This window comes from Danio aesculapii, chromosome 8 (assembly GCF_903798145.1).
Source record: "Danio aesculapii chromosome 8, fDanAes4.1, whole genome shotgun sequence".
NCBI classification, from domain to species: Eukaryota; Metazoa; Chordata; class Actinopteri; order Cypriniformes; family Danionidae; genus Danio; species Danio aesculapii.
The window spans coordinates 25,382,613-25,402,018 of NC_079442.1; the positions used below are offsets into that span (position 1 = coordinate 25,382,613).

Sequence of the window (19,406 nt, forward strand, 5' to 3'; positions counted from 1 at the left end):
GTCGCATCTCCAGCAAAACCTCCTGAATCCGAACAGATGATGGATCTTCCCTCTGAGACATCTGACAAAACACAATAACAGTTGTTTAGAGAACATTAGAGGAGTTTTACAAATTTTACACTAAGCTCTAAACAAAAGAAAGAGCAAATCCGCCTACGCTGGACTGACTGTCTATAAAGTGCATATGAGATGTGGAGACGTCCAGAAAAAGACTATTGTTAGACACTTTTATTTATTTGTCAAAATTTGTAAACTGAATACTTAAAGGCTGCAACATTTACTTATTTTAAAGAGCTTTATGAATCGCTGACTCACACAGTTCATTTCAAAAACAGAATCATTTATAAACAAAACATCAGTGTTGCTATGAGATGCACAAATGTTCTGCTCCCTCTTTGTTAGAGATCGTTTTCATTGTCATAATCAAAAACAGACAGTCTGCCTAAAAATGTAACTCAATAGCAACTTCTAGTTTGTTGAACTGTTGCAAATTACAATCAATATCACATTTGTGACATTTGATATTCAGGAGGAAAAGCATTTTGGTTGTGTGATTTTACTACATCGCATCACTTCTTGCAAGGCCTAATGCAGAGATATGGTTTGCTTGCAAAGATTGTGGACTCTATGGTATGTTTTTATTTTTTTTAAATGACAAATTCAGCGTGCATATTATTAAAACCATTACAAATTTACTGTGAACAATAAATATCACACACGCCCGTGTAGAAATACCATAGTCACTGATTGAATGCACTTTTTTGTTTTATTTTTTAACTACAAAAAATATCAGAGTGCTGCGGTCCAAATAAAAATGGACAAAGAAATAAGAAATTTAAAACGCAGTGTAGAACACAAGGGTATTCGGACATCTGGACATAGCCGCTGAGAGCATTTAATGTGTACTCACACTAGGCTATCCAAGAGGTGTGTCAGAGCACAGTTCGGTTGGGCTTTGGTGTGGTTTGCTTGTAGTTTGAGTGCAAAGCGCACCTGAAAAAGCGCACAAAACTGAAGATCCGACATCACTTTTAAGGGGCTGTTTCAAATGGATTTATTAATCATTCTTACTTTTCAATAAACACGAACTCTCATCGTTTATTAAAGATACAACCCCCCCCTGCTACATGACAGCTGCCATCTTCAGCAAAGCTCCTAATACCTGCAGCACAATCACTTTCATGAATATTTATGAGCATTAAAAGGGGTGGATCTGTTCAGCAAAGGATCTGACTGTGTGTCACTGCTTATCAAAAGACTTCAAAAATTCAATTGAACAGAAGCAATCTCCATTGTACGAAGCGAGAGCGCTTCTCTTCTGTTAAGCTGAACAGTCACATCATCGATGACGTAAGGCACGGAAGCAAAAAATACTGTACATAATGCAAGTACACCCTTATAACAGAAACTTGCAGTGTATTACTGATTGGTTAATTAATTGATTGGTCTACTGCTTTAGAACTTGTAAGTGGCTGCTGTATGTAAAAGTTTAAAGTTTTTTCACTTGACATGACAGTCAAAAAAAAAATGCGGCGCTTATGTACTCAGCGCTTTAAAACATGCGAGTTTCGATCGTAACGATCACGTATCTTCGTCAAATGCATTTACATTGAAGGACAATGGAAAAGTAGCTCATTGAAATGGAAAAAACATTCTGGTGAATTTAATACACTGCTTTATAAAACTGCCAATAGCCTGGTGGTTAGAGCGTAGACACATGTCACTCCAGTGCTCACCATAACCTGAGTTCGATTCCCACCTCAAGGTCCTATGACAATCCTTCCCCTTTCTCTGCTCCCCACACTCTTTGGTCTATACTTTCTACTGTTTGATCAATTGAAAGTGAAAATGATGTTGTAACAATCATGCACCTCCGTCAAGCATATTTTCATTAAAAAAACTATTGGAAAAGTAGCTGATTGGAATGGAATAAAGCATTTGTGAAAATAAATAAATAAATAAAAGTCAGTCATCTCACCAATAGAAGGCAGGTGTCTACAAGGCAGAATGTGCCAGAGCGGCCGATGCCAGCGCTGCAGTGGACCACCACAGGCCCGAGCTCTGGACTCAGACAACCCGACTCGCGCACTTTCAACAGGAAGTTGAGAAAAGAAGCAGGAGACTCTGGAACGCCAAAATCTGGCCATGTGGTGTAGTGGAAATGAAGAATCTCCCGTGTTTCCTGTGTCTTTAAACACACACACGACATAGCATTAATCAAGATGAGTGCATGTTTGTCAAAATCGAGCCTCTGGCAACTGTAATATCCTGAGAGTATTGAGTCAAGGCAACATCCTGACCAGCATTAAAGAAGCTCTGAAAAACAAAAATGTCAGCTAAATGGAGAGAAGAGGGATTGCATAGAGTCTCGGCAAAGAATAATCGGAGACAGAGATTGACAGATGAGCGAAAGCAGGACTGAATGAGATCAGGGGAAGATCAAGAGTCTCACCGACAGATTTTCCAACTCCAGCTGTCGTACTGTGTAGTACGATTTCACATCCTCTGAGATCAGAGTAAGTCTGAAGTTTGTGTCCTCAAAAACAGCCTCCCGTTCCTCTCGCTGAGGCCAATACTGAGCACACTTCACCTGCACACAGACATGCATACACTTCTCCATAACAACAACCCAACATTAGCCTCACACACAAACACATCGATCCCAAATGCAAGCTAAAAGTGATCGAGTGGGAATTTGTCAATTAATAGTACAGATCAGGGGAAGTTGTTTTTTTAGCCCGCATTATTGATCTTATTCTTCATGACAAGTGGGCGCACCATTGGAAAATTTTTGGCTTGAGACTTCCAGTCTCATTCACTTCCATTTATTTTTTGATGTTAAAATCTACGACTTGATGTTGCAATTGGATGTTTTATAACTATATTATTCTACTTTTTTATAAATAGTCATGAACAAACTTGCTTAGAGCAAGTAGTTTGATCGTTTTCTGCAGTTTATTATTTCGTCACTTCTCCTATAAGCAACTTAATTGAAAGTTCTAAAACAAATAGCACAAATGAGCACACTTCCGCATTGCAGAACAAGGTTAATACTTTGTTTGGTTTTGTTTATTTGGACACACTTTAGCACACCTTCGCCAATGTGCAAAAAAATAAAATAAAAAACTATACTTTGGGCTTTTTTCCTCACCGAGCCTTTCTCTACAACGCGATTCAGCATTACAACTCCTTGACTGCGCTGTTCCCAGACCATCTCCCAGAAATGACCACAGGTGTTTGGTAACGGACCCTAAAACCACAAACACACCAAATGTTATAAAACATATCCTCTGTATTGTAATAATACATTTTTAAACCAAGCAAAATATGAATTTGTCCTGTAACAGTACTCATAATCAGGGTTTCATCAAGTCAAATTTAAGACTTTGACCATTATAATTGAGATTCTAGACTTATACGGGGCAAACCACTAAGGACTTTTGGTAATGGCCCGGTTGGACCAATGGAATTGGAAAAAAAAAATGTACTTATTTCTTAACCACATATTTTATTGTGTCAAAACAAGAAAACTCTAGTTGTATAGACTTTTCTTTCAACCTAATGTTTTAATGACAAGTTTAACATTGTTAAAAGTACATTTATTTTGAAGAAAACTGCACAATCCAAAAACAATTGCCCAATTGGGTAACATTACTTCGACAACTTTTAAAATTAAGATCTGTTTAAAATGATTTAAGACCTACAACACAATATTTCTGTGAATTTAAGACTTTAAGGCCTAAAATTTTGTTTTTAAAATTTAAGACATATTAAGACCCTGCGGACATCCTAATACTATTTAGTAGTAGTTTGGCATAAGTTTTGCAATTTTGAATAGGTTTTTTTTCTTATGCATTTGAATTAAGCCTCAATAGTGTTAAACTGAATAAAAATCTGTATTACAGCTTTCAACTTATTCTAATATAAAAAAGGCTCCCTAAGAAAGTGTTTTTCTGCACGAGTTTTTGTGTGCATTAAAAGAATTACATAAATCTGACTTTACATGCTTTGTGAACTTAAAATACTATGTACTTAACATTCTGCACTACGTTTATTTAGTTCAAATTATATGGATAGCTATGGATAGGGTTAAAAAAGATGAATGTAAATACATGTACACAATGTTACATGGACATTATACTTTACATATAGGACATGTACAAAACAGTTAAAGACAAAACATAAAACGGCTCAAATTCTTGATAAGATATTAAATTTGAATTAAAAAATAAAAAAAAAACTCATGCCCTCTGATAACCTTATGCTTTTATACTCCAGTAGTAAGTCACACTTTTGGGTATGTGTGAAGTACATGACAGTGCGGGTGAGAACGTGTGTGTGTATGTGTGTTGAGTGTTTGTGGCTGTAGGCTGCAATGCTTTGACTGAACAAGGCTGGCAGGTTGAGACGAGTCTGCTGCCGTCTCGGAGCATCAGTGCACTAATTCATCTGTACAATAAAGAACTATGCCATGCTGACGCAACTCAAAGATTTCACAACATTTCCAAGCATTCTCTCCAGATACAGGAGAGGGAAAATCTCTCCGTCTGATGCCACGAGTGTCAGAATGGAATGTCACTATAACATAGCAGTGTTTGACGCGGGCTGGGGTGTTGGCAGACTTACTGACATGTAATGCAAACGTCAACAAGCATTACTTGCTTAAAAGGATAGTTCACCCAAAAATTTTAATCCTGCCATCAATTACACACCTTTGTCTTGTTAAAAAAAAAAATATATATATTTTTGTTGTTTTTCTGTCGAACACAATAGAAGACAGTTTGAAGAATGTTGGATACCTGTAACCATTGATTTTCATAATATTTGTTTTTTCTTACTACAGATGTCAATAGTTACAGGTTTCAATCTTTATTCAAACTATCCTCTTTGAAGTTCAGCAGAAAAAAAAAAATTCATAAACATCTGGAACCACTTGAGGGCAAGTAAACTTTAACTTAGGAGTGAACTATCCCCTTAAACCATCACTGTGATAAACAGCTAGCTATCTAGCAAACGTGTGTGTGTGAGACTTTATGTGAATTAGTGTGTGACTAATATTATACTAATTTTGACCTACTATAAATAAAATGAATTCCTTTTAAACTAAACATTTAAATGTTTTTTTTTTAACAGCATTTAATTTGATATTTTTCAATTGTCTGACACATGTGATAAACCATGAAGAGCATTTCATTTTGGCCTTGCAACATAAAGCTGAAAATTTAAATAGGGTAAGAGTTCCTTAAATTATTGTTTATAAAGTACGAGACTTGTGAAACTTTCAATAACTTAGAGTTTAGTGGCCATACCAACATTCCTACATCTCGCACAATTAATATCTACTTTTTTTTTTTTTACCAATACCACTTACCGAGGCAAATAAAATTACCAGATGCAGGTTGCGGAATTCTGGTATGTGGATTTTTTTTTTACAAGCTTATAGGTTTAAGTGTTTGATTGCCTTGTTCTAATTAGTTTATTTTCTAATACATGATATTTTCTTGCAGCACATATACAGAAGCAAAAGGCATTCTTTATACATTTTTAAATACGCCATTCACAACCATCTGTTTAATTGAATCTCAACAAACTGCATTTTTTTTTTATTATTATTATTTTAAACATGTCGGCTCTAGCTATATTTTTCTGGAGTTGATTCAAAACACTATGAAGCACTAAATTGTGAATTAACTACTGAATTTACTTTCAGTGTTTAAATAATCTTTTTTTATTTAATTAATCTAATAGTGGCCGAGCAACTATAACTTTTTTCATTGGACTTAGAAATTTTATTGGTGACCCCCAATTAAAGAGTGAATGTGCAATCTGATGTCTTTCCAGATTCCTAAATAGACCCTGGTTGTGAAACACAATTCTAAGGCACATTATATAAAAGTTCAATACGCTTTACAAAAATTCAATGCAGTAAACATGTACATTTGTAAGCAACTAGGTTTAGGGCTGCACAATATATCGTTTTAGCATCGATATCGTAATCCGCGCATCAGCAATAGTCACGTCGCAAAGATATGCAATGCCAAGTGTGAATTATAGTTGACCAGGAGCTACAGAATTGTATTTAATCACTGTATTTATATGATTTATGCAAAAAACATTTCTTACTTAGAACTTATGTCTTGTTTCTAGCCAAAATATCTACATTTCAAAGCAAAAACAAGATTATTTCACGAAACTCACTGGCTGATAATTTCCTTAAAACAAGCTAAATTTATTAATTTTCCTCTTATTTCTTTTGATTGTGAAAACTAAATAATATTTTTACTTGTACCAGGATTTTTTTTATATTTGAACTAGAAACAAGACAAAGAAAGAAAAAAGCTTTTTTTGCATTGTGATTATTACGTTTCTGTACCCAAATACTGTTAGACTGCCTAGGAAACCATCAAATAGAGCTATTAAAACCATCTTCTGAAACTGTGCTCATATCGCAATATTTATCACAGAAAAATAAAATATAACAATATCAGATTTTTCCAATAACTTGCAGTCCTAGTTTAGACAGACAGGGGTTGACTTTTCTTCCTTATTCTAACCAACCAATACAATATGCAATAACTGTCCTATCTACTGTCAAAGAGTTGAATTTAGAATAGAGTTTAGAATTTTCTTTAAGCTTTTCTTTTTAGCTCATTAGCCATATTTGGCTTGAAAAGACAAAACTGCAAGCAAAAACTCAAAACTGAATTTTCCCAGAAACCATTTTGTTGACACTGCACATTAACTATATAATTTGCATAGCTCTTAAACAATAACATTCTCATAACGCGTGTCGTCTTTAGGTGTGTGTCAGTGTGCAAGTGATCAGAAATCATTTGAATCCTCAGCAGAGAGAAATCTGAGGTGTAAGTGTCAGCACGTCACCTGAGTTAGTATGTATTTTCTCTGCGCTTCCTCCACTGAGATCAAACTGGCATTGATGTAGTCATTACAACCGATCTGTAGACAAATACGGCTGTGGTCAACTGTGAAAAGAGAGAGCGATTAAGCTGTGAGGCACATCACCCATGATGCTTTGCGAGTTCAGCAGTGGAACGATTCTTTTTTCAGGTCCTGTTCTCAGTTCCCCAGAAGAGAGAAGAAAAAAAGATCATCTCTCTGATGAAAAGGCTCAATTGAAAGAGATAAAATACAAAGAAATGTATTTAATGCTGTGTTTTGTGAGTCGAGGACCTTTTTGGGTGGTTGCGGAAAAAGAAAGAGTCAAAGAGAGAGGAAACCACAACAGCATACTTCTTTAAAGTCTTTGTGACGGAAGAGTTAAAAAAGGGAGAGAAAAAAAGACATGACATCTTCTGTGTGAAATGCCTTTAACAGCTCGCTGATAACAGGGCCCTTCCGTTAGGTGTCACTGAGTGTGTCGAACAAGGGAAGAGGCGCACACTTACATGGGCTGACATCTCTGTATCGATTACGACTTCTGTTTTCTGGAAGTTTGGCGATCTTGCATGGTAGGTCACTGGACTGCTGCCTAATCTCCTACAGTACAACAGAAGGCTATGAGACCAACATGCTTCATTCTGTAGGTGAATCACATACATGGCAAAGGGGATTTAACAGGGGATGTTATATGGCACACAGTAATGCGGGACCACCAGCATCCAGTTTATGATGCCATTCATCCATTATAGTCAATAAAAAACTACATGTATGCCACACGAGCAGAGAGAAAACTCCTACCACCATAAAACAGACTCTTGAAAATGATCTCATGACCTCTATATACACATCTATATTATGTTTACAAGCAACACATTCAGGTCATCTTTGTAACTTGTCATATCATGTATTCTGTGGTTAGCGATGAAGCAGCGCGTCTGAGGTGTTCAGAAATTATTCATCACACCAAATAAACAGAACAAACTTGTTTGGGGCCGTTATGGCTGTTTGGAGCATCACAGTCAAGTATGAAGCAGAATCAGTCTTTACCTGGTAAACGTCGTTCCAGTTCCCGTGCTCATCGATTTCCCGAAACTCGGCTTCCATTGCCGCGTGTGTTCCGCGCCTCTCGATAGATGACTCCCTGACAATACAAGCAGTTATTAAGTTAATGTCGAATCACATAGAAAGATGTGACTTTTAAAGTCTGCTTCAATTTTCTTACAGAACGTTTCTAATGGTACTGTTGTGTGTCGCTCTTACCGGAAACACGCTGCTCGCTCCTCCCGCAGCACGGCTCTCCGCTGTGTGTCGTGATCACGCCCCTATTTCCTCATATTGACCAATGAAAAAGGGTGAGTTGCCTTGAACTCGGAGAAAAGGCCAATCAGCAAAAGTCAGTGGGGCGTGGCAACCGCATTGGCCAATCGTGCTACGGAGAGTTACCTCTCCGTTTTTCTGGGCTTTGTAGTTTTTGTAGTTGTGGAAGTTTACGCAATACGCGTGTGCGTAATGAGGTTTTGAGAAGAGAGCATGGAGTAAAATGGCTCATGTTGCAACCAAACTGTCTTAGCAGTATAGAAGCCGGACTCTATAATTTACTTTACCGACTTTAATACAAATGTTGTTTCTTTGTAAGCAGCACTTTATAAAGTAAATGTGATGATTTGTATATTTACATTTCAAAACAAAATTTCTTTGTAATATTTATTTTCCTTGTTATTATCAAATACAGTCAAAGCAGAGAGAAGACAATAAAAATGACATTTTAAAGACATTAATGATGTACTATAGATATTGTATTTACAGAAGATTACATGGTAGCATTATGACTAAACTCTAAAATGTACATAATACAATGATTAATTCTATTGTTTTGGCAAATTGTGGCCATGTTGTAATAATAAGTTTCCTTGTTGTCATTTAATCAAAACAAGGGAATTAATTCAAGGTCTCATACACTCACATGCGCACACATACAATATGGTCAATTTAGTTTATTTAATTTACCTATACCGCATGTCTAGGGACTGTGGTGGAAACTGGAGCACCCGGAGGAAACGCAAACACGGGGAGAACATGCAAACTCCACACAAAAATGCCAAATGACCTAGCTGGGACTCAGGAACTCGAACCAGCGACCTTCTTGCTGTGAGGCGACAGTGCTAAACACAGAGTCACCATGTATATCCTAACATGCATATGGACAGGGCTCAAAAAATAATTTTCAAATACAGTGTTTACCTTTCAAACTGAGCCTGTATAACGTTATATATAAATGTACAATTGTTCATAAAAGTACTCATATTTATTAAGAGTGCATATTTACTTGTTTTTATTAGGTTTCAAGGTTAGATGTATGTTTAGACATTACATTATACAACTTCTTCAAATACGGACGGTTCAGAAAATCATACCTTGTATCTAGGCCTATGAGAATTGACAAATGCCACAAATATTGCCTTTTGCCATTATGCCATAATATAGCCTCATGCCATTTGTAAAGAATAAGAATGTAATTTATTTTAAAATGTGTGTACTTTTGTGAAATGTAACCACAACCATGTGACAGTTTAATCACAATAAAATGCATGGATCTTCAGAATATTGAGCGATGTACATGTGTATGTGGGTGAATGTCTAAGTTAATGAATGTATAAATGAAAGAAGTAGCATACTTATAATATTTTTTTTTTATTCTGGTACAAATATGTTGACTAATCTTCAGCAAAAGCTTTGACTCACATGACTTGTGAGTTTTACCTGAATTACTAGATAAGTCTGTATATATAAATACTGCAGTATTTGAATTCTTTCCCATTTGCACAACATTTTTATCGCACTTTCAAAATATAGGACATCAGATGAGCGTGTGTGTTCAGTCCACGCACAGAAAGGTCACAGTAACCGGTAATACGTGTATTTCGTCTCTGTGACAGCCTGACTGACTGATAGCAGCAGCAGTAGTACATTCACTGTCTCTACGTGCAGGCATAATAAACTGTATTTTAATTGATGCTAATTTAATTATTATTTTAGTTATAATTTGCTACTTGACTCCACAGGTTCTTCAGGTTTTATAGAGACTCATAGCGACCGGACGGAGAACAGCAGCCGTTAAACTCCCATGAACTGACCTGACAGCCTGTCCAGCCAGGTAACTTAACGTATGAACACTCAACCCTTTCTTCATTAACTATTATATCAGTATGTACGAACTGTGATGAAAGAAACCGCGTTTTTACGTAATTAATATTAAAACCTGACAATAGGGAAGTGTATTAGCATACAAGCTAACGTTAGTGTTGTCCGGCTCGGCTAACCTCATTCAGTTTGGTCATAAATCCGCGATGTATTCGACTGTGACGTATTTCACACACAGTCGGGGAAAAGCACGTTTACCTGAACATGATTAAATACGGGGATTGGTAAAATGTATAAATTTTATTGTATGATTTGTTTGGTTAGCCAGTAAGCATGCTAAGTTAGCAGGATGTAAACCTGTGAGGCTTATGGAAAACTGGAGCATCCAGTTCTCAGCCTGAGCAGAAAAACAGCTGATCATATGATAACACAGATACGCTTCAGTATATTTTAAACGTGTCCTTCTAATATAGATCAAGGAAGTATAAGGAATTAACTCAAAGGTAATTGATTTAGGGGGTTTCTTTGTGTCAGGTACTTTAGGTGGGTCATTTGATTATTAATGAGCAATTTAGATATGAATAGAATATTATAAAATCTATTGTATGTTGACTTTGACTGGATAGTCAACATTGTGGGTCAAAGATGAGACATCTCATTTTTTGTCTGCATCAAATTTCATTTACAAAAATAATTTTTTATACAGAGAGTATATTAAATACAATGAAATTGTATTGCCTGCTTTAACGTTTCAGGTGATATTGTGTGAACAAAACGTCAATTTTATTTTAACCTTCATATTTACATGAAAATGAAACCAAACGCTTAATCCGGCCTGTACTTGTTTAAATATATCAAAAAGTATGTGATCATACTACTGTAAATGTTATTGTATTTCAGTGATTAAAAACATTTCTCTGACAAAAGGGTAAAACTCAGATGTTTGAAAGATGTCAAAACATAAAACATTTAAAATGACAATAAATTGTATTATATCAGCAAATGATTCTTGTTTTAAGTATGCATGACATGGTTTTCCACTTATAAACTACTGTCAAACTACTGAATAATCTTTTTGTCTGTAAACTAAACATAAATGGTAAATATTTATGATCATCAATATCATTATTGTTTGCTTTGACAAAAAATTGAACCAATCAGGAAACATTCTGATCGAAATTCTACATGTTCTGTCATCATCAGGCGCAGACTGTGAACGGTGGGACAAGGTGGAAACTCTGGGGAGTTTTAGGTTTGTCTCCCCATGACAACGTGTCACCATGGTGACTGCGGCTCCAACAGTGATGCCGAGCGGCGCACCTCTGATGATGAAGCCAATATGGAGGATGCAGAGCTCTCTGAGCTTGGGCCGCTGCTGACAAGTCCAGCCAACACAGAAGAATCCAGAGTAAGTTGAGACACACTAAGTAACTGTACAATAATTTTTTTTTTAATGAATTTACTATTTTGACACGTTAGAAATACAAAGATATTAAAGTTGGCATGAAATCAAAATGTACTTTTATTTTTATATGTATATAGTAGTTCTTGTTATAAACGATGTATCTGTGCACTTCATTATTTTGTAACAATTTATTTGCCCTCATTTACTTTAATCAAATACCACAACCTTCCTTCCACCTTAAAACAACTTTTCTGCATTCCTGGGCACATGCAATCTAACAAATAAAACATATACATAAACATATAAAAGCAAAACAAAAACCTCTGGCACTAAGTGATAGCTTTGCAATAGTGTATAGTCAGAGGTCATGGGCTTCTTTTGTACATTTTTTAAATATTTATTTCTTTATTTGTATATGTTTTCTGACTCTCAGTGCCTGTAGCCATTAACGTGCATTGCATAAATCACCAAGAACCATGGTTTTAGCTAAAAATCTTCTCTAATGTTTAACTGATGACAAAAATCACCTACTCATCAACCTATTTGTCAGTAAATTAACGCCAAATTTTAATTCTTAAATGGATAGTTCCAAAAGTCAACTCAGCTAAGACAGTTAGTACAGAAATAGCAAACACATTGCTTAAACTTTCAATAATCTGTATATAGAGCATGTATAGCTCTGGGGTCAGGAAATTCTCAGATAGCATTATCCTAAAATTTTACTGCAGATCTCCTCTATTAAAAAAAAAAAAAAAACAAGTTCTGAAAGAGATCAAGCCTCAGCCAGGTAATAAAAAAGTAACTCAAATGTAACATAATGGATTATTTATCCTAAAAAGTAACTAAGTAACACAACTAGTTACATTTTAGGGGGACCAACTTAATATTGTGATGTGTTATTGCTGTTATTTTTAACCTTTCATTCGTCAAAATATTTAAATGACCTACTTTGACATCACAAGAATGAATTACATTTTAAAAATGTATTCAAATTGAAAACAGCTCTTTATAATTATCTAATTTTATAATTTTCTTGTATGATTTATAAAACAATAATTGAATGGTAGTCTACATTACATTGATGAAGCGAGGCAGAAAATAACTAATCTAAACTACAAGCTAAACATTTTCTAAATGCAAAGATTGTATTTTTTTAGGGTGTATCAACATCTCCTGATGAAAATGAAGATGAAAAGGAAGGAGGAGGTTTGCGGGTGGTTACACTGCCCATGCAAGCACATCATGCCATGGAGAAGATGGAGGAGTTCGTGCATAAGGTGACAAATGACAAATCTTCAATAGTCTCAGAAGCTCCTAAACTGACAGTTTTCTAGAAGTGATGTTTAGTAATATTTATTAATTATCTATTTAATTTATTTAAATAATTAATTTTAATTAAATATTATTATATATTGCATATATGTTAAAATATATGTATTACAACAAACTCCTATAATTCCTAGATATGGGAGGGACATTGGCGAGTAATACCATACCATCTCCTCCCCGACTGGTTAAAGGACAATGATTACCTTCTGCATGGGCATCGTCCACCCATGCCGTCCTTCCGAGCCTGTTTCGGGAGCATCTTCAGGATTCATACTGAAACTGGAAACATCTGGACACACCTGCTGGGTCTGTGCTTGAGAAATATGACATTTTGACATGATAATTACATTCTCCTTTTTAAAAAGTTCATCAAGAGCTGGAGTTTCCTCAATATTTAATTCCATGTTAGACATTAATATGCACTTTGCAGAAGTTTAGTGTCACTTCATTACGTTTAAAAAAGGCCTTATTTATTTGGTACATTAAATTACAGTTACATTTGTAATATTATGAAATAATGTATTCTATTTAAATGTAATATGAACTGTAATTTATTCTTGTGTTGAAATCTTCAAGCAGCCACTACTCCAGTTCTCAGTGTCTTTATAAATCATTCAAATAAGCTAATCTGATGCAACAGGTATTTTTTTTATTATTATCAATGTTAAAAATTATTTAGTTACTGCTTATTATTTTTTTGGATACCATAATATAATCAGAAAAGTCCTTTCATGTGAATTTATTTAAAAATAAATACTTCATTACATTTCAAATGGCTTCACTGTCACATTTGATAGCATTTGTCCTTGCAATATAAGAGCATTAATTTCTTTTAACAATGTATTAAACCCCAAACATTTCAGACAACAGTTTTGTGTGTCTTATAACCCCAGGCTTTTAAAGAAAGACATTTTGAACCTTCATGAACTTACAAGACAAATTGTGTGATAATTATAATCTGATAATCTGATAACACTGCCCTGAAGACGACATTAAGCACACCACTTATACTTCAAATGCTAGTCAGACCTGTAATTATGCTTCTGAAGAATCATTTTGGAAGCTAATTAAACTATCGCAATGTCTCCCTGCAGGCTTAATTCTGTTCCTTTGCTTGGGCACACTAACAATGCTGCGGCCCAACGTGTCATTCATGGCACCCGTGCAGGAGAAGGTGGTGTTTGGCATGTTTTTCCTGGGTGCAGTGCTTTGTTTGTGCTTCTCCTGGCTTTTTCACACAGTCTACTGCCATTCTGAGAAGGTCTCCAGAACTTTCTCCAAGTAAGTGATCATAGTTTGCTTGCATAACATGTATAGGATTAATCTTCAGTTATTTAAAAGTGTAGTTCGACCTTACATTGAAATAATTATTTACTCACCCTTATGCTGTTCCTTTGCTGTATTCATCATGTCTTTAAATCATAAAAATAAAATAAAATAAAAAATGTCCTTATGCTTGTCCATATAATGGCTATAAAAAGTGACTAGCATGACGGTTAACAAACAAAACAAAACAAATTATCACGGAAATTTCCCATTTGATCGTTGCTTTATATTATAAATGTTCTGGAGGTATTTGATTGGGTTTGGTGAGGACATTTAAAATGTAAAATTATTTAACCAAAATCTTTACATTGACCGTTGATTCATGAAACTTTATTAGCAAGGGTCAGTGCAGTCAGAGATGCACAGTGCGCAGAAGTCGCCAACTATTCATCAGAGCCAATAACTATAGATCTCCAAACTTTGTTTGGCCTTCAGATTGTTTTAATAAGAGTGCATTGAGAGCTTCATGGTATGGCTTTCCATGGCTGAGCAACTGCATCCAAGCCTTGCAAAGTGGTGTAAATCACACTACAACTGAACTGTAGAGCAGTTAGTCTGGCAATCCAAAGACCGATTATGGGTTTGACAGTTGCCAGGAGAACAATAATGGTCTGACTGCATTGTGCTGTGTAAATTTGGGGGAAAATGTTTGGGCTTGACCCCTTCATTTAAATGCTTCAGCATACCAAGATCTTTTAGGATAATTTTAATGCTTCCAACTTCTGGGAAAACTTTGAGGATGACCCCATCATGTTCCAACATGACTTAGTCTGCACACCAGTTCACAAAGCAAGCTCCATGAAGTCATGGATGAGTGGTATGGATAAACTTGACTGGCCTGCACAGAGTCTAGACCTCAACCTGACTGAAATGCTTTGGGATAAATCATAGCAGAGAATTTAAGCCAAGCCTTCTCGTCCAACATCCGTGCCTGACCTTGCAATTGCTCTTCTAGAAGATATTCCCCTAAACTCTCTTTTAAATCTTATGAAAAGCCTTCCTAGAAGAGCTGAAGCTGTTATAGCTGCAAAGGGTGGGTCAGCTCTATATTAAACCCAACAGATTAAGATTGGGATGTCATTAAAGTTCATGTACGTGTAAAGGCAGCATGTACAGTACGTACATGGTTTTGCATAGAGACTAATGGTCCAGGTCTGGATTTTCATTGAAATATAGATTAAATATTGGAATGTGTGTCACCAAAGGCTATCACGTACCCTCAAACGCTTGATATATTGACATATGAACTGTCACATGGCACCATTCTGGAGTACTTTTTTTTTGTAGTGCAAAAAAAAAAGATTAAAGCTGTGATAAGAAAAGAAGGCCATAATGTATTGGACCCACACCAGATGGTAATTGAAATGCCAAATTATCATTTAAATGTACTTTTAGGGTGATGTACGCCTTTAAGTATTTATTTTTTTCTTCCTAGGTTGGATTACTCTGGTATCGCACTGTTGATCATGGGCTCATTCGTCCCGTGGCTCTACTACTCCTTTTACTGCTCTCCTCAGCCGCGGCTCATCTATCTGTCTGTCGTATGTGTTCTGGGTGTCGCTGCGATCATTGTGGCTCAATGGGACCGATTCGCCACCCCTCGCCACCGATCCACACGTGCAGGTAACACATTCACACACACATACACACACACACACAAATGTCCCACATGCATGACTGATTTCATATGTTTGAGTATTGTGTCACCTATGTTTAGGTGTTTTCCTGGGCCTCGGTCTGAGCGGACTTGTTCCCACAATGCACTTTACCATAGCTGAGGGTTTTGTGAAGGCGACGACAGTGGGTCAGATGGGCTGGTTCTATCTGATGGGGGCCATGTACATCAGTGGAGCAGCACTGTACGCAGCACGGATACCTGAACGTTACTTCCCTGGAAAATGTGACATCTGGGTAAATATTGTAAAGTGACCTAATAGTGAAATAGTGTGTATTTAAAAAAGAAAATAGTAATAAAAGTCTGATGTGTGTCAATGTAAAATTGCACAAACTATTTAATAATTTCTTAAATTATCTACAATAAATTACTTATTTTTTGTTTAATGATCATTTTTATTGTACTTCATTCCTGTGATGCAAATATGAATTTCCATAAGCATTTACTCCAGTCTTTAGTGTCACACAATATTTCAGAATCCATTGTAATATGCTGAATTAGTGATCATTTAGTTATTTTCTATTATTCTGTTTAAAAGCATAAAAATACCTAATATTTTTAATGCAAAGTGTCTTACAGTACAGAAAGTAAATTATTAGCTGGAGTTTTGCAATGACATTTCCGCGATCATAGATAGAGCTTTTTCAGTAGCAGCTCCAAGACTTTGGAACAATCTTCCACTCTCCTTAGGACCATCTCCTAGTTTGGAGTCATTTCAGAGATCACTGAAAACACTTATTTTCTTTAGCTGTTAATCATGTGTTGTGAGTTACGTATTTTGGCTCCTTGTATGTTTGCATGTATTATGTGTTTTTTTACAGTGTTCAGCATATTTAAGTACACCCCTCACAAATCTCTCTTATAAATTCATATTTTTAATAGGAAGCTATACAATATTAAATTTGTGCATATACATTAGATTAGTCAGTACTGAAGCCAAATCTGGAGCTTATCTAACAAAATAACTTACGATAACGGTCCAAAAACTACTACACCCAAATTTACATGTTATAGAAAAATATTAAATACAAATTTTTATAAAAGAGGAAGATCGAGAACGATGAGAAGCAAAAAAAAAGAAACATTTAGGTGAAATTTGTAGTTTGAAAATATATTTTTTGTAATATTCTGTACAGTTTTGTTAGTACTATAAATAGCCTAATGCCAAACATAATCTTGGCACTAACAGTGTATCTGTTTTGCTTTCTCAGTTTCAGTCTCATCAGATATTCCATGTTCTGGTGGTTGCAGCAGCGTTTGTCCATTTCTATGGGATCTCAAACCTGCAGGAGTTTCGCTATGGTCTGGAAGGAGGCTGCACAGACGACACTCTGCTGTAAAAAAGTAAAAAAGAAAACAAATCACTTGAACTTTGGCCAGTGCCTGCTCACTTCACAATGAACCTAGACCCGACACAGTGCTGATTTCCAACTTTTTATTATACCTGAAGGATTTTAACATGTATTTGAATAAGATGTTTATTTCTTAAGATGCTTAACATTTCTTGATAAATGAGGTAGTCTTGTGTTTATATTGTTCTTTACTATTTCAATACAGCACAGCAATTATTGTAAATCACTGGAATGAGTCATATAGTATTACAGAGGAGACAATACCCTCAACACTTTTTCTTTTCTCTCCTTCATCTATTAAGTGGTTTTTCATCAAGGACTTCATTTACTGGTTTGTGGTTCTTTACTTTCTGAGACTTTAAGGGAAGACGCATTTGAACATGCTTTGGTCTCGGTTGTCTCAAACATGTCTGCATGATCATTTATTAACTTTTGACCTGAAATGTTTGACCCAGGGCTTCAGCAGTGGGATACAGATCCGGGCACATGCTGTTTTATCTTTTGTTTGAGTGAATCAGAGTTTCAGTCCAGGTTACTTGCCGTGGTTTTGGAGGTCAAAGAAGTCAAGATATTTAAAATGAGCAGAATAAAGATGAAACTCAGAATTGTATGCACTGATCTGGAATGGACTTTTTTTCCCCAAAAAGGGACATTTATTTAATATACATTTTATGTATATTTTAGATTTGTATTTAATATATGTATGCTTAAGTTGTTATGGTTGAAGGATGCTGTTTTAGTATTAATTAATACTATAATTGTTTGATTAATATTTTGAAATAACATTCATTATTCAGTTTACATTAGAACTTAAAGGGCACCTATTTTACCCCTTTTACAAGATGTAAGATAAGACTTTGGTGTCTCCAGTAGGTGTCTGTAAAGTTTCAGCTCAAAATACCCATCAGATTATTTATTATATAATGTAGAATCTGCCCATTTTTGTGTTTGATCCAGGGTGTCCGCGGAGTCTTAAAAAGTATGAAAAGTTGATAAATCAATTATGAGAAAATGAAGGCCCTTAAAAGGTATTCAAAAGTCTTAATCGTGTTTTATGAGGTCTTAAATTTAGTTTAATTTAGTTAAATTTAGCATTTTTTAAAAAAAGCATAAATATATTTATTTTCCTTCTAATATTAACAACTGCGTGCTCGATCCACACGATTGGTTCAGGCCAAGCTCCTCCGACTGGGTGACATAATTTGCGACAAACGCGGGAATGTGATGTGACGCTCTACGCATGTAGTGAAACAGACGGCAAAATGGGAAAATGTATGTTTTTTTGTGGTTGAAGCCTGTCGCTGAAAACAACCGTGTAATTTATTCTTTCAAGCTTTGTTTCTTCCGAGCTTATCTGAGTTCTGTTGCATGGTTGTGCTCCATTGAGTTATTTAACTGCAACTGTTTATTAAGTTAAAGGTTTGATACTGATTATAACTTGAAGTGGCGATGAGGTCTTAAAATATTTTGAGGTCTTGAAAAAGTCCTAAAAAGGTATTGAAATTACCTTTAGGATTCCTGCATGTACCCTGCTATCACAATGTAGCTGTTTTTGTAGCCTTTGGCTTTAAATGCAAATGAGCTGCTTCTCCCCACCCACCATTCCCACGTGCGTGTCTGCTTCTCCTGCATTATGTCAGATAAACAGCCGTCAGTGATGGAAACAGACACAGATGAATCCCTGGCATTCTGTTGTCGTTCATGCTTTAATTAAAAAAAACACACACAGATAAAGCTGAAATAAGGTCACTAGTCAAAAATAACAAGTACGTTTATTTGATGTGTTTGCAATTCACGCACACACATGCATGTGCATTTATTTTACACCATGGAGCATTGGTGATCATAGTGGTTAAGAATTACAGTGATTTTACACTCTTTATTACAAACATGCTCTGTTTTAAAAACGTTTTAAACTTATACAATTAAATATTAAGGTGCAGCTGATCACAGAGACTTGCATCACGTTTTAATCCCAGTTACTTTGCAAAAAAATTTCTGTGGAAGTGTATACATGTTATTATGGAGACATGGCACCTGTCAATCAGTTCATTGGGCAGGGAAAAAAAATACACTCCTCTGTCACGTTGCGGTGGGCCTCAAAATCAAGGGACCGTTATCCTATTTTAACGTCAGTAAATTTTAAACAAGAGACTCGTGTTTATATCACTCCAGTATGACAGTGGACACACTATACCTACACACAGTTCTGTCCAAACAGCTTCCAATAGTTGATTTTCATCATAGGTGCCCTTTAAATTTAAGTGTTAGTAACATT

General features: G+C 35.6%; 2 protein-coding genes across 5 annotated transcripts in view; one reads left to right on the top strand and one right to left on the bottom strand.

The window, feature by feature from the left end:
- Window positions 1-8,210, bottom strand: part of LOC130233441 (tyrosine-protein phosphatase non-receptor type 1-like) — a 14,110-nt gene extending 5,900 nt beyond the window's left edge. Inside the window, exons 1-8 of one of the 2 annotated variants that reach the window (XM_056463484.1) lie at window positions 8,161-8,210; window positions 7,948-8,041; window positions 7,407-7,497; window positions 6,883-6,983; window positions 3,152-3,250; window positions 2,453-2,590; window positions 1,979-2,188; window positions 1-61 (exon numbers count right to left, since the gene is read on the bottom strand). The exon at window positions 1-61 is cut by the window's left edge and continues 101 nt beyond it. In XM_056463484.1, the coding sequence (XP_056319459.1) occupies window positions 1-61; window positions 1,979-2,188; window positions 2,453-2,590; window positions 3,152-3,250; window positions 6,883-6,983; window positions 7,407-7,497; window positions 7,948-8,004 (757 nt within the window). In that variant the 5' untranslated portion in view covers window positions 8,005-8,041; window positions 8,161-8,210. Of the gene's footprint in view, window positions 62-1,978; window positions 2,189-2,452; window positions 2,591-3,151; window positions 3,251-6,882; window positions 6,984-7,406; window positions 7,498-7,947; window positions 8,042-8,122 lie in introns of both variants that reach the window. The other variant, XM_056463483.1, reaches the window with a different exon arrangement.
- Window positions 8,211-9,790: 1,580 nt separating this feature from the next.
- Window positions 9,791-17,738, top strand: adipor1b (adiponectin receptor 1b). Of its 3 annotated transcripts, XM_056463486.1 has the most exons (9): window positions 9,791-9,807; window positions 9,963-10,054; window positions 11,245-11,449; window positions 12,604-12,723; window positions 12,910-13,081; window positions 13,870-14,056; window positions 15,537-15,724; window positions 15,819-16,012; window positions 16,988-17,738. In XM_056463486.1, exons 3-9 carry the CDS (start codon window positions 11,306-11,308, stop codon window positions 17,114-17,116), a joined length of 1,134 nt encoding a protein of 377 aa, XP_056319461.1. In that variant the 5' UTR covers window positions 9,791-9,807; window positions 9,963-10,054; window positions 11,245-11,305; the 3' UTR covers window positions 17,117-17,738. The 3 variants fall into 3 exon arrangements, with proteins under 3 accessions (XP_056319461.1, XP_056319462.1, XP_056319460.1); XM_056463487.1 differs by lacking the exon at window positions 9,791-9,807 and having other exon boundaries at window positions 9,825-10,064; XM_056463485.1 differs by lacking the exon at window positions 9,791-9,807 and having other exon boundaries at window positions 9,825-10,054.
- Window positions 17,739-19,406: the final 1,668 nt, after the last annotated feature.